The sequence below is a fragment of the Gouania willdenowi genome, chromosome 5 (assembly GCF_900634775.1).
Source record: "Gouania willdenowi chromosome 5, fGouWil2.1, whole genome shotgun sequence".
Classification (NCBI taxonomy): domain Eukaryota; kingdom Metazoa; phylum Chordata; class Actinopteri; order Blenniiformes; family Gobiesocidae; genus Gouania; species Gouania willdenowi.
In genome coordinates, this window is record NC_041048.1 from 11,025,294 (window position 1) to 11,037,935 (window position 12,642).

The 12,642-nt window shown below is 40.9% G+C and overlaps 1 protein-coding gene across 1 annotated transcript; it reads left to right on the plus strand.

Annotated features, from left to right (window-relative positions):
* Positions 1–382: 382 nt before the first annotated feature.
* LOC114463593 (TBC1 domain family member 20-like) lies at positions 383–6,395 on the plus strand. Its single transcript, XM_028447251.1, has 8 exons — positions 383–768; positions 1,420–1,605; positions 2,260–2,340; positions 3,418–3,604; positions 3,712–3,813; positions 4,145–4,286; positions 4,482–4,660; positions 5,997–6,395. The coding sequence occupies exons 1-8, from the start codon at positions 693–695 to the stop codon at positions 6,259–6,261; spliced, it is 1,218 nt and encodes a 405-aa protein (XP_028303052.1). The 5' UTR covers positions 383–692; the 3' UTR covers positions 6,262–6,395.
* Positions 6,396–12,642: the final 6,247 nt, after the last annotated feature.

The following is a 12,642-nucleotide window of genomic DNA, read 5'->3' on the forward strand; positions in this document are numbered from 1 at the left end:
ATTTCCGAGAACTGATAACTAGTAACTTTTACTTTGCGTACTAATTAATTGAGCTACTTTTTACTTGTACTTTTATGAATGACTTACTTGTACTTGAGTACAATTTCAATCAAGTAACATGATCTACCTTAGTAGGATATATCAGTACTCTTTCACCTCTGCAAATCACACACACACACACACACACACACAAATCAGTAAAATGGTGCTTTTTGTTGATAAAAACTTGGAGATTTTTTAATACCAAGTTGTTCCTTTATTGTACCTTAATTGTATTTTTAGATGTATATTAGCCGGATTTAAAAAAAAAAAAAAAAAATACCAGTTTAATTTTTGTCATCTCCTTCCTACGATATGACGTCACTTCCGTCGTAACAGGAAGTATAGCCAAGGGATCTGTATCCTTGTTCGCTTCCGTGACCATAAACATGTAGCAGCAAACAAACTATTTCTGTAAAGAAATGTTATGTTCTCTAACTACTGGAATGAGCTCATAGGTGTTCACAAATATGAGGACAGTGTGGCTCAGCACAGCTGTATCGGTAGCTCGCGAACACTTTGGGGCTATGTTTGTATGAGATCAGCTTTGCTGACTATACAGCTAGCTAGTAAGCTAGCTTCTTGTTGGTTGTCTCGAGATGTTTAGTTGGAGTTAACCTGACGACAGAGGATGACGCTGACGGACTGCTAACATGGAGACACCGCCAAGTGAGGAGAGCGTTAAAAAACCCCGGTGCGTGGACGTACCGTGGTCTGTCAATGAAAAAGGTAAAAAATATATATTATATATATATATATATATCTGGTCAATTAATACATTTAATCATAACCTACATTTTTGCGAAAATATGCATAATTATCTTTAAATTGTACTTTACCACCTCATTGTCACACCTTTATATTTATGTCATATTTAAACATCTAATGTCGATTTGATTCCCCAATAATAATTGGTAGTGGCTAGCCGTACGGTTGCCGTATCAATATACTGACATTCTATTCGTACGCAGCGCCCCTATTTGGCCAGTTTAGGTCACGTGATAGGTCAGTCATTGGCCATTTTAGGTCGAGTGACTAAGACCGAACCTTACCCTAACCCTAAAAATGATTGCGATATTGGGTTATAACCTAACCCTAAGACGCTACGTACTTGTACTTCGGTAACTGTACCAATAGCACCGGGCGTTGTCCGTATGGCAACCGTACAAATAGACACTTTCTATTGGTAAGTGGCTTTCATAAGTATACATGTTGTACTTGTGAAAGTACAAATAGACGCTTTCATAATAATAAGAAAGTATCTATTTGTACGGTTGCCGTACGGACAACCCACGGTGCCATTGGTACGGTTACCAAAGTACAAGTACATTGGTTTCCAATGTTTTTTTTAATGTATATTTCTTTTTTTTTTTGTGTCAGACTGGGATTCCAGGCGAAGAAAAAAGATCTCAGACATCTCTCAGGCTCTCAGCGCGAGTCCCGTGGATGTTGCAGCTCTGAGAAGGATGGCCATCAGTGAAGGCGGTCTACTGACTGATGAGATACGCTGTCAGGTCTGGCCCAGGCTTCTCAATGTTCCCCCTGACAACCTGAAAAAAGAGCCAGGTATTTTATCTGCTGCTGACAGAAGCATGTGCTTTTCTTTTTATTTGACTGTATGCAAAAACCTTGTAGGCAAGGCAAATTTATTTGTATAGCGCATTTCATACACAAGGCAACTCAATGTGCTTTACATGATAAACATTCAACAGCTTAAAATCATCAGTAAAATCAATTAAAATCATCAATAAACACATTACATCAACAACATGACAAAAAATCTCTCTCTCAATCATATGAAGTAGAGAAAAAAGTGCCTTTAACTTTGATTTAAAACATTGGATGCTGACTTCAGCTCTGCTGGCAGTTTGTTCCACTTCTTTGCAGCATAACAACTAAATGCAGCATCACCATGTTTACTGTGAGCTCTGGGCTCCACTATCTGACCTGTGTCCATAGATCTGAATGACCTGCTAGGTTCATACCTGACTAACATGTCACTGATGTATTCTGGACCAAACCCATTCACAGATTTATACACCAGCAGCAGAACTTTAAAGTCTATTCTGAGGCTGACTGGGAACCAGTGTAAATACTTCAAAACTGGAGTATTGTGTTCTGACCTCTTTGTTCTGGTTAAGACCTGAGCTACATTTACTTTGAAGCAGAGGCTTAATAGATAAAGTATTGTACAGTTTGTAAATGTAACATGTCTTACAGAAATGGTGGAACGGGAAAATAACAAAGACTACAATCAGGTGTTACTTGATGTTCAGCGATCGCTGCGGAGGTTCCCACCTGGTCAGTATATATAGGCTTTGATGATATATTGACATTTCTAGTTTAGTTTTGAGAGAAAAATATAAAGATATTGAGTTTAGCCCCTTATTGCCTAGCCCTATTTTTTGATCATTCTAAGCTTTAATTTGGTTAAAAATGTGTATTTCCATTTGTGGGGTGGTTTTGTGTAACGACCTTTATAAAACAATGAAACATATGAATATAATGCAGTTTAAAAAAATGTACAAAATATATATCGTTAAAAAGTACAGAAATGAGGAAGGTGAATGTAAATCTCACAGATGTTGATGGCGCATGTTGATTTTGTTTTATTCTGTTTTTCTTTATAGCTCAATGGGAGTGTTTATTGGTATTGTCCATTTAGGTTATTTCATTGGATTTTGCATTTGTTAATGAATGGTGAAGAATGGGGGTAGGACATGACAAGTCTAGGCTTCTTCCTTGTTGAACATGTCACGTGTATTATATTGAAACTGGCTTCCTTTATTTTATAGAGATTTCTGTTGAGATTTGTTTATTTATTTTCATCTATTTTTTTATTTGTTTGTTCAATTTAAATAAATAAATGTAACTGGCCTTACCATCAGCTCTGGCCAAATGAGAACTTATGAAGTCTTTAGTTTAAGTATGTTTTGGTGGGTCGATCAGATGATGATGATATTTACAATTGATGAATAAAGTCACTTTATCCACAACTGGAAATTGCTGTGTTTTCTTTCAGATATTTCAGCTTCATGTGGACCGTGGGGTTTGTTAGTTGGTCAGGGTTTGTTACCATCAAAACAGTGGATAATTCTACCATTTAGAATGGAATGACTAAAACTCTTTATCTCCACAGTCACATTGCCCTGCAATAGTAGAATTATTGTCACTTTACAATTCAGTTTTGATGTGGTACTGAACCGGTAAATGTCATGTCAAGTTTTATACTCAAATGTACAGTATATCTGTAGGCAGGTTGAATAAAATCTTCCAATTTATTTATTTTTAAATCTCATAATTTGTGAGACTGTTTGACAACGTAATAAAGACGCACTAAATAAAGCGTCCCATTTTTTATTGGGTGGTTTTGTGCAGGAATGCCCGACGAGCAAAGAGAAGGTCTTCAGGAGGAGTTGATAAACATCATCCTCAGAGTTCTCAAACATAATCCCCAGCTGCACTACTACCAAGGATACCACGACATAGTGGTCACTTTTTTATTAGTCCTTGGAGAACGCCTCGCCACCGCTCTCATGGAGAAGCTCTCCACTCATCACCTCAGGTATCTACTAACACACACATTCAGCAGCCAGTTATTTTCCCGTTTATTGGACTTTTTACGGATATGCGCTTTGAACAAAAGTGTTGTTTTTTTGTTTTGTGCCACAGGGACTTCATGGATCCTACCATGGACAACACCAAACACATTCTAAACTATCTGATGCCAATCATTGAAAAGGTCAACCCTGAAGTGCACGACTTCATGCAACAGTAAGACAACAATGCAGGCATTGTGGGGACAACCCAATATATCTAGATTTTTCTTTAGTTGTTTTTTGTAATTGTGTTTGAAAGGGTTTGGAAAGTCCAAGCACGTCATATGAATGGGACATTCATATAGTTCTGTGTATGTTAATGCTTCATTAATTGAACTACAGCAATGACACAACTTGAGCCACAATTGCCTTTTTTAAATTATTTTTTTGCGTTTATTTTTTTTTACTTTTAAGTGTAATTGTTTGTTAAAGTTGTGAGTAAAAAGTTAGGTTTGCATACACACTGATGAAGGTGATTTCCTACCATGTGACCTATTGTTTCTCAGAGCTGAGGTGGGAACAGTCTTCGCCCTCAGCTGGCTGATCACATGGTTTGGTCACGTCCTCTCAGACTTCCGACACGTAGTTCGGTTGTATGACTTTTTTCTGGCTTGCCACCCATTGATGCCCATCTACTTTGCTGCTGTGGTGAGTTTCTCTTCCAAAACTAAGAATTCCTTTAAGTCTTCATTTACAATTGATAAATTACTTTTTGTAATTAACAGAATGTTGCCCTGATAAATGCATATCAAAATATTAGTTTATACACATTGTGGGACACACCCAGGTCTTTTATATTATTGCCCCATGATAGACTCATGTCCATGAATTGTTGTTCTGCAGATTGTGCTCTACAGAGAGGAGGAAGTGTTGGACTGTGAGTGTGATATGGCCATGGTTCATCACCTGCTGTCCCAGATTCCCCAGGACCTGCCGTATGAGATGCTCATCAGCCAAGCTGGAGACCTCTTCGTCCAGTTTCCTCCCTCTGAGCTGGCTAGAGAGGTCTCCTCACATGAAAGGTAATAAACACAATGGACACACTGTCACTTTTACATATGCTATCAGGTTTGTAAAACATCTATATTCATTTAAAGATGAACTAAACCAGAGTTTTTCAACCTTGGGGTTACCTGAAATATCTAGTAATTAATTTATTAATATTATTTAATTCTTATTATCCCCCGCCACAAAGTGTGAAGAGGGATATATGTTTGAGCTCTGTGTGTCCGTCTGTCCAAGGTAAAGGAGACAGCTTTTCTCAGAAACTGTTTAAGATAGGATAACCAAATTCGGTGTGTGGCTTCAAGGTATCAATACCTTGATGGAGTTTGAAAATGAGAAGCGCACAATTATTTTTTTCCCCGAGTTATTGCCCTCTTTCCATTTTTTTTTATTCGGTTCGAGGCATCTTCAAAGGGGACAGCTTATCTCAGAAACCATTTAAGATACGATAACCAAGATCGTTGTGCGGCTTAAGGGTATCAATACCTTGAAGCACATCTCAGGAGAAGAATCACATCTTATTATATATTAGAAGCAGGAATAGGATATATTAATTTTGCCCCATCAGCAGAAAATAGTGCTTGAGTTTCTTTTTAAATAAGAGGACGCTATCATCTTTGGCTACTTGTATACCGACTCTTTGGCTGTGTTCAAAATGGCTGTACTATGCACTACAAACTCAATGAGTATTTACTGTCTGCTATATACTATAAGTATAATTAGGATGATGACCATTCCCACTGAAGTCTACTTCGAAGTTTCCCAAGATGCATTTCGAACCTATGACAAAAACCTGAAGCACACTGAGGCTAAATATCTCTGTTGATTCGCCAACTTTGAAAGTTCTGAAAATTTTTCAAGTGAGCAAGTGACCAAGTAGAATATCAACATTTGATCCATAAAACTCACAGAAACACAATTCATGCCGACATTTTGGATATTTTCAGAGACTCTCCATTGTGCTACTGACAATATTTCCACTTAACTTCAAAACAAGATCCCTATTTACAAAAGCGTTAAAAAAAACTAATGGAAGACAAGACGAGATGCTTTTGTTTTGAAAAGGGGATGTTTGACTTTTAGCTTGAAGCCGCTCCCAAGACGATTTTACGTTCTGTTCGCAATGCATCATGGGGGTTGAGTATGACTAGTGTGCCCTCCGTGCATACTTAAAAAATGTCCAGATATAGTATACATGCAGGTATTTCTTACCATAATTTCTTTGTGAACGCACTACATACTAAATGTTGATTTCAGACTTAGCAAGAGTAGTAAGTTATGTCCTTTATACAGTATCTTTGTGGTTTTTCCTTCTGTTTTTGATCTGTTGTTTCCTCTGTTTTCCCCTCACAGCACGGCAGCATCAACATTCAAAGACTTTGACCTGGCATCCACTCAGCAACGTCCAGACTCGGTTCTCCGTCGCAGACGCAGACAGAAACAGGCAGCGCTGGAAAAGCAAATGGCGAACTCGGTGGTGTCTGTGACACAGCCTTCAGCCGCGCGCCGCTTCGTTCGATTGGCTGTCATGGGGCTGACGGTGGCTCTGGGAGCGGCGGCTCTTGCTGTGGTCAACACTGCTCTGGAATGGGCCCCTAAACTGGATCTGTTTCCTTGAACTGGTCTTCTTACAGTCAGTAACCTAATGGGTGCGTTTAAAGAACCCTTTAATGACTTCAAGCACATGATTAGTGCAGGCTTTGCTCTCATTCTAAACCAGTTAGCAGACTTAACACTCCTGGTTTATTTAAGGTTTTTTTTATTTTTTTAACAGTTCCTCAGAAAGAAGCAGTGTCGAGATAAATCATCAGTTGACTATAGTGCTTTATCTCACTGTGTTGTCTTTATGGACTTTTTTTTGGTAGTAGGATGAACTGGGGTTGTGTTGCCCCCAATAATAAAAGCTGATTGATGATTGGATGATTGGTCCCGCTACACCTGAAACTCTCCAACTTGAACAGCTGGAATGGATGTACAGGTGTTTTTTGTTTGAGTGCTGATGCAATCCTTTCAATTTCTATTTGATATTAAAAAAGAGACCAAAAGGAAAATCCTTTGTATATAAATTATTGTATGTAATAGTATTTTTAAATATGTAAGAAGTAACTATATGGTAAAAACGACACATAAGCACTTTCTGGACACCATCTCGTTTTTTATGGGTGATGATTAGTTTGTTGACTTGGGTATTGTTCATGGATTATATAATTATATGCATATATTGTAGCTAACTTGAAGATATTTGGTAAAGTGTCATAAGCCTGAGGACATAATAGTCTAGATAATAACTATTACTGTCACACTGACTAACTTGAAGCTCGTTTTATTTTGAAGTCCTCTTTTGTGGCCCAGGCCAAGATAGTACATGAGGTCTAGTTGTGTTGTTTAGCTCACTATCTATTGAATTTGAAGCACAACTTTTTCTTTTCTTTCTTCTTTCTACTGTTCATTGAAATCTTTTCAGTTTGTAAACATGACTTCATTAAGAGTTTTTATTTTTATGTCAATTCCAGTCCATTAATCCATTTCAAAGAGAAGCATCCTATTGTGAGGGTGTGGAACTAGATCATAGTGATTTTATCCTAGATGTATGCTACAGTCAGTGAGTGGTGCATTAACAGGCCCTCTTTAGATTGAAAATGTTAGTCATTTCAATTCTTCAACCTTCAACATGACATTGCAGGATTATCGTTTTCACATGTTGGAGACATTTTCCTTAATTCACATTTTTAAACTGGGATTCAAGAGTTTTGTCAAACAACTTTAGTCTTGTCTTCTCCAAAATAAAAGTCCACTAAATTGGTTCATTTTATTATAAAAAATTCTAATAGGTATTTGTTGCCATTGTTTTTGTACAGGAATTTAGAAAGCAGAGCATCATAATTTGTGTATTCTTGTAATAAAACATTGATTTCCTGCTCAATGACAAGAATGGAAGTAACCTGATGTGAGTTTTGGTACACATTAGCGTGGTTCCATCCCTCTGCCCTCAGTGGTATTGGTTTATTTTTATTGCACTATAATACAGGTTTATTTGTTTTTATTTTGTTATAACAAAATGCATACCAAGTAAAGTTGTACAAAATAATAGTGATGAATAAATTAAGTGTGTCATGGTGAATTTGTCTTTTTACTTTGTTACAGAACATGCAGTCAGTTTCCCAGTTGGATGTATTCCCATGCAGACACGTTTCCACCTTTCAATTAGTTTTTAAAATTTTCTTTGACTTCTCATGCCTGGGGCCTCTTACCTGGCACCAAATTCCACATGGGAAGAAGGAGAGCTGACTCATGCTGTCACATTTTGAGGCATTTCCTTCAGCTTCAATTTTTGTCAATCTTTTTTACAGGGGTGGAATGTAATTTACTCTGGTTACTGTAATTGAGTAGTTTTTTGTGTACTTTGGGTACTTTTTAAAAATCTGTTTCAAGTAACAGTACTTCGTTACATTTGAAAAATTCAGTTACAGAGTAAAAAAAAAAATCACACGGACGGGGGAGTGTGCTCCATAGATATGCTGTGGTGTAATTGTTTTACATCTGTGCTATTGAACGTATCCTAGAGTCAGTGACGTGCCGTGACCACTAGGGTTGGGTAGGCAGTGCGTTGCAAATCGAGACCACCAATGACAAAATGACAATTCAATGTTTCTGCTGGCAAGTGTTAATTCAGTTCAATTCAACTTTATTTGTATACAGAAATTTACAACAAAGTCATCTCAATGCGCTTATCAAATTATAAAATTGATAAGAAAAAACCCAACAAGAGCCACGTGAACAAGTATTTAGCCATCTAACAAAATCAACATCGTAAAACACCATTAAAGAAAAACAATTATTTAATGTAGCTTCCTTACTCTCCCAACAATATATCTCATGACACGGTAGCGCATTCGTTGTTTGTGTTGGAAACAAAAACACGGAGAAAATGACAACAACTTGGAACAGTCTCAGTGAGGCGCATCCACAAAGTCAATCCTTCCATTCACTGTGAAAAATACGAACAATTTTCTGACTTTACCTTTGCTGAAGGTCTGGTAACTCAGGTGTTGGTCTCCCATCTTTTAAAAGCTGTCGTTTTTCCTCAAAAGAATGTTTCTCTATCGTCTCTAGAGCCTGCCTGATGTGTTATCCCGCCCACTTGCTAGAGCGAGAGAACGTAGCAGCAGTGGTCACTTGATATCAATTCACTAATGCACTGTGAACTTACGTATAGCGTTCAGCATAGCACGGTTACGTCCAAGAGAGCTGCCTTTTAATCAGTGCCAGTGACGCAGTGCCAAGCTGCACTCTGGCATGACAAAAACTCTCCATGCGCCATGACGCACAAATTGAGCCCAAGTGAGTCCACCCACAGCTGGAATTCCCTCATGTGTAGGCGGCCCACACGGATCACGAGGATGGCCGAAGCCATCAACCCGAGTAACCGAACATAACCTGAACCGAACAGAGCTCCTCTGTCAAACAGAGCAAGACACGCTATGAATGGCCTCACTCACTTTGCTGACAGATGCACGGTAAAAGGCACAGAGTGCAGGGACAGGCCCAGGAAGACTATTTCCTGAGAAGGGGATAACACGCTCTTCTCCACATTCACCATGAATCCGAGATCAGACAAGTGATGCAGCAGGATGCGCATATGAGCCCTGACCTCTATATCCGACTGGGCCAGGAGCAGCCAATCGTCCAGATACGTGGCCAAGAGAATGCACCACCTTTGTAGCGGGGCAGGCACTCCGGTGACCTCACTGCGCAAGGCGCCATCAGCGGTGCGGCGGCGCCCTCTCCCGGAGGAAGGGTGCATGCAGCCAGAGTCCAAGACTGGTGAGATGGCGCCTCTGCTGGAGGGCGTCTGCATAGCCTGAGGTGGCTTGCTCACATAGTGGCAGAGACCCCTGGAGGTGGTGGGCCGCACACGATGGGGAAATCCATCCACAGTGCGGTGGAGCCTCCCTTTGGCGGCCGGCCCTACGACCCCAGAGGGACTACTCCCACAGTGTCAGCAAGACAGTGCCATATTCCCCGGAGCAAGCACGCACTGCTGGCGGCGGGGAACAGAGTGACCACAGGAGGAGCGCCGTCTTTGCCCGGAACGGAGGCCGAACCCTCCCTTCGAGTGGCGATAACGGGTCCTGCTATCATCCTGTTTATTGTGGCAGACGACGCTTTCACATTTTGGGTTGCCTCTGGCCTTTGGCCTAGAGGCGTGAGCAATGAGCATATCATTCTGTTTTGAACTTGTGTGGGTGCGTACAGCCACCCGTCGTGACCTCCTGGTCATCAGAGGGCCGAGCCCTGGCAGAGGGGAGAGTGGGGCATGAAATGCCCGTGGAAGCGGAACAGCTGGAGCTGGCGAACAAGGAACAGTCAGCTTCAGCTTTGGGGTTAGAGAGAAAAGCAGCCAGGTCGTCTTTCTCTTTCTCCGTGCCTGCCTATGCTGAGATTGCTGCGCCGGTGCAGCAGCAGCTGGGGCTGGGGACTTAGGCGGAGGCTTCCTTAGGAGGGATAGGCGCAGAGACTCATCCACCCTTTTCTTCACTTCGCAGCGCAGCTGCATGGAAGATAGAAAGGAGCCAAAAGTTCCCTCAGGAACGATGGGAGCATCAAGGATGTCACATCTTTCAGTATCCGTGAGCTTCGTAAGGTTGAGCCAGCGAGCACAGTCCTGGATCACCATATTGCCTATGACATTCCCCATAGTCTGTAGTGAGCAGGCTTGGATACGGAGGCACACATCCATCACTGTGGACATCTCCTCTATTATCGCTGGGTCCTGGGACGAAGCAATATCTTCACAAAGTTCAGCATGGTAGGCGGCGAAGAAGGAGATGACATTCATGGCCCTGAACGAGAGGGCAGCAGCCGCATAACTCCTGTGGGACAGGTCTAATTGGAGATGGTCTGGTTTTGGCAGCAGCATGGGTCTCTGTGGAGACACAGCAGGCTGGCGTGGGAGCAGGTGCGCCGCGACGAGCGGTTCCACCTGAGACATCCTGAGCAGTCCGTGGGCCACCATGGCTTCGCAGTCAAGGATAGAGGTGCCTGCAACTGGGGACTTCCCAGTGAACGGGAGGCCTGCCAAGAATGAGCCACTTCCTCGGGCAGCTCGGGGAAGGAGGGAGTTTGTCTTGGAGTGCCTCTGGTGAGAGGAAGCTTCTTCCCCTCGTAGCGGGACCTGGTGGTTTCTACTGCAATGGCGGGCCATGGGATGGCCAGCCGTGTGGCAGCGCGTTCGCACATTTCCACGGTCTCCAGGCTCAGAGGAGAGAGAGGCAGCGAAGGAGGCAGACAGTCCATCTCGGGCCAGAGTGATGAACACTTCGCCCCCTTCGTTCACCTTGGAGAGGGATAGGTCAGAGGAGTCCCCATCATATTCTCCACAGTCAATAACGAGGACATCCTCGTCAAGTGGGGCGATATCTGCTGAGAGCCCCAGCTGGAGCCGTGAACAGGGAGCGAGGTAAGAGCTGTTTAACCTTACCTTCTGGCCTGGTGTGGTCTAAAAAGCTGAGTCAAGCCTGCCAGCCTTGGTCGGCAGGAAAAGAAGAAAATCCCACCTGTGAACAGTTAAACTGGTCAGATCTAAAAAACACGAGGTAGCTGAGAGGAGAAGAGGCACTTGTTCGTCCCCTACTTTTATAGGAGGTGGGAGGTTCTCCTATCGAACTGATGCGCTTCAAACGGCCAATCAAGATTGGCAAAGTGAAATAGGTATTCTGAGAAATGTAGCAAAGGCAACATCCCATAGTGAGATATCTCACGATTTATTATGAAATAGAACTTACTTTTTCATCTTTAAACTGAAACATAAAGAATCATGTACTATGTATCTCAAAACATATTGTGTAGTTTTTTTTGTCTGCATTCATTTTTAAACATTTGCTGTTCTAGAGAAAGTGTGGGCCTGTGAGAACTTTTAACAGGCAGAAAAAAGTAAAGTCAGATAAATTTAACAACCTCATTTATTTAAAATTTTTTTAAACAGGCAACGAGAGCTTTACATATACAAAACAAACTGTCTATGTAATGCACAGGCACCAGATTTATTACTTGAGAAATAAAGAAAATGCATCCTATGATTCATTCTTTCAGGTACACTTCACCAAATGGTACGTTCTCCTGTAAACACATCAAATGTAAACATTCCCGCACCACATTTTCTAATGAACAGAACAATTACATTGCAAATATTTTTTTAAGGGAAAATCTTCTTAGTTATTAAAACTTGAAGTTCATAGTTCATCATTTATGTACAGGTTTGGATACCTACCAATGACTCAAGTTATTAGTGTTTATTGCATCCATAAAAATTAATTGGTACATTATTTTAACACCAATACCCGCCACCTTTAAAGAAAGTCAGAGGCAGTTTTTTTTTTAAGGCACCCATATGTCCACATACATCACATAGCTTGTAATTCCTGAGGTCTTTGTAATACCTACGTGCTCTTAAAGGTAAGACAAAATGCTTTAGGAGTACAGTGTCTTAATAAGTGCAAAATAAGTGCAGCAATCATGGAAGACGGAATTTAATTTTATTGAGGGATGTTTTAAGGGTTTGTTCCCATTACAATTTGTAGGCTGGTTCCTCTTACATTACAGAGGATCTTTAGAAATAGTCTAAAGCTAGACACAGCATAGCTTAATATAAGTGAAGAATTGGGCATGTGAGGTGACCCAAACAGCCACTCGGTTGTAATAATGCAATAATGCCTAACAGCAGTGCAGAGATTGTGGCCTGAGTCTCTGTGTGGAGTTTGAATGTCTTTCTGCACCATGCATGTGTGTGTTATTTGGAGTGTTTAATTAAAATATATATGTTAGGTGTGTGAGATTGTGTCTTGTACTTCCAGTCAGCTGGGATATGTTTGTTCACCATGATCAAAATAAGCAAGAAATGATGCTGAATAGACGCCTAACAACCAGATTGAAAGGAGTGCAGAAGGTCCATGTTCACACAGAAGGAAGAAGTTCCTTTATAGATACAAAACGAATTCAC

Excerpts from the sequence above, each read along its gene's own strand:
- LOC114463593 (XM_028447251.1), top strand. The coding sequence starts at position 693 with ATGGAGACACCGCCAAGTGAGGAGAGCGTTAAAAAACCCCGGTGCGTG. Across the intron at positions 2,341-3,417 it reads GCTGCGGAGGTTCCCACCTG|GAATGCCCGACGAGCAAAGA; the intron begins GTCAGTATATAT and ends GGTTTTGTGCAG. Across the intron at positions 4,287-4,481 it reads CCATCTACTTTGCTGCTGTG|ATTGTGCTCTACAGAGAGGA; the intron begins GTGAGTTTCTCT and ends GTTGTTCTGCAG.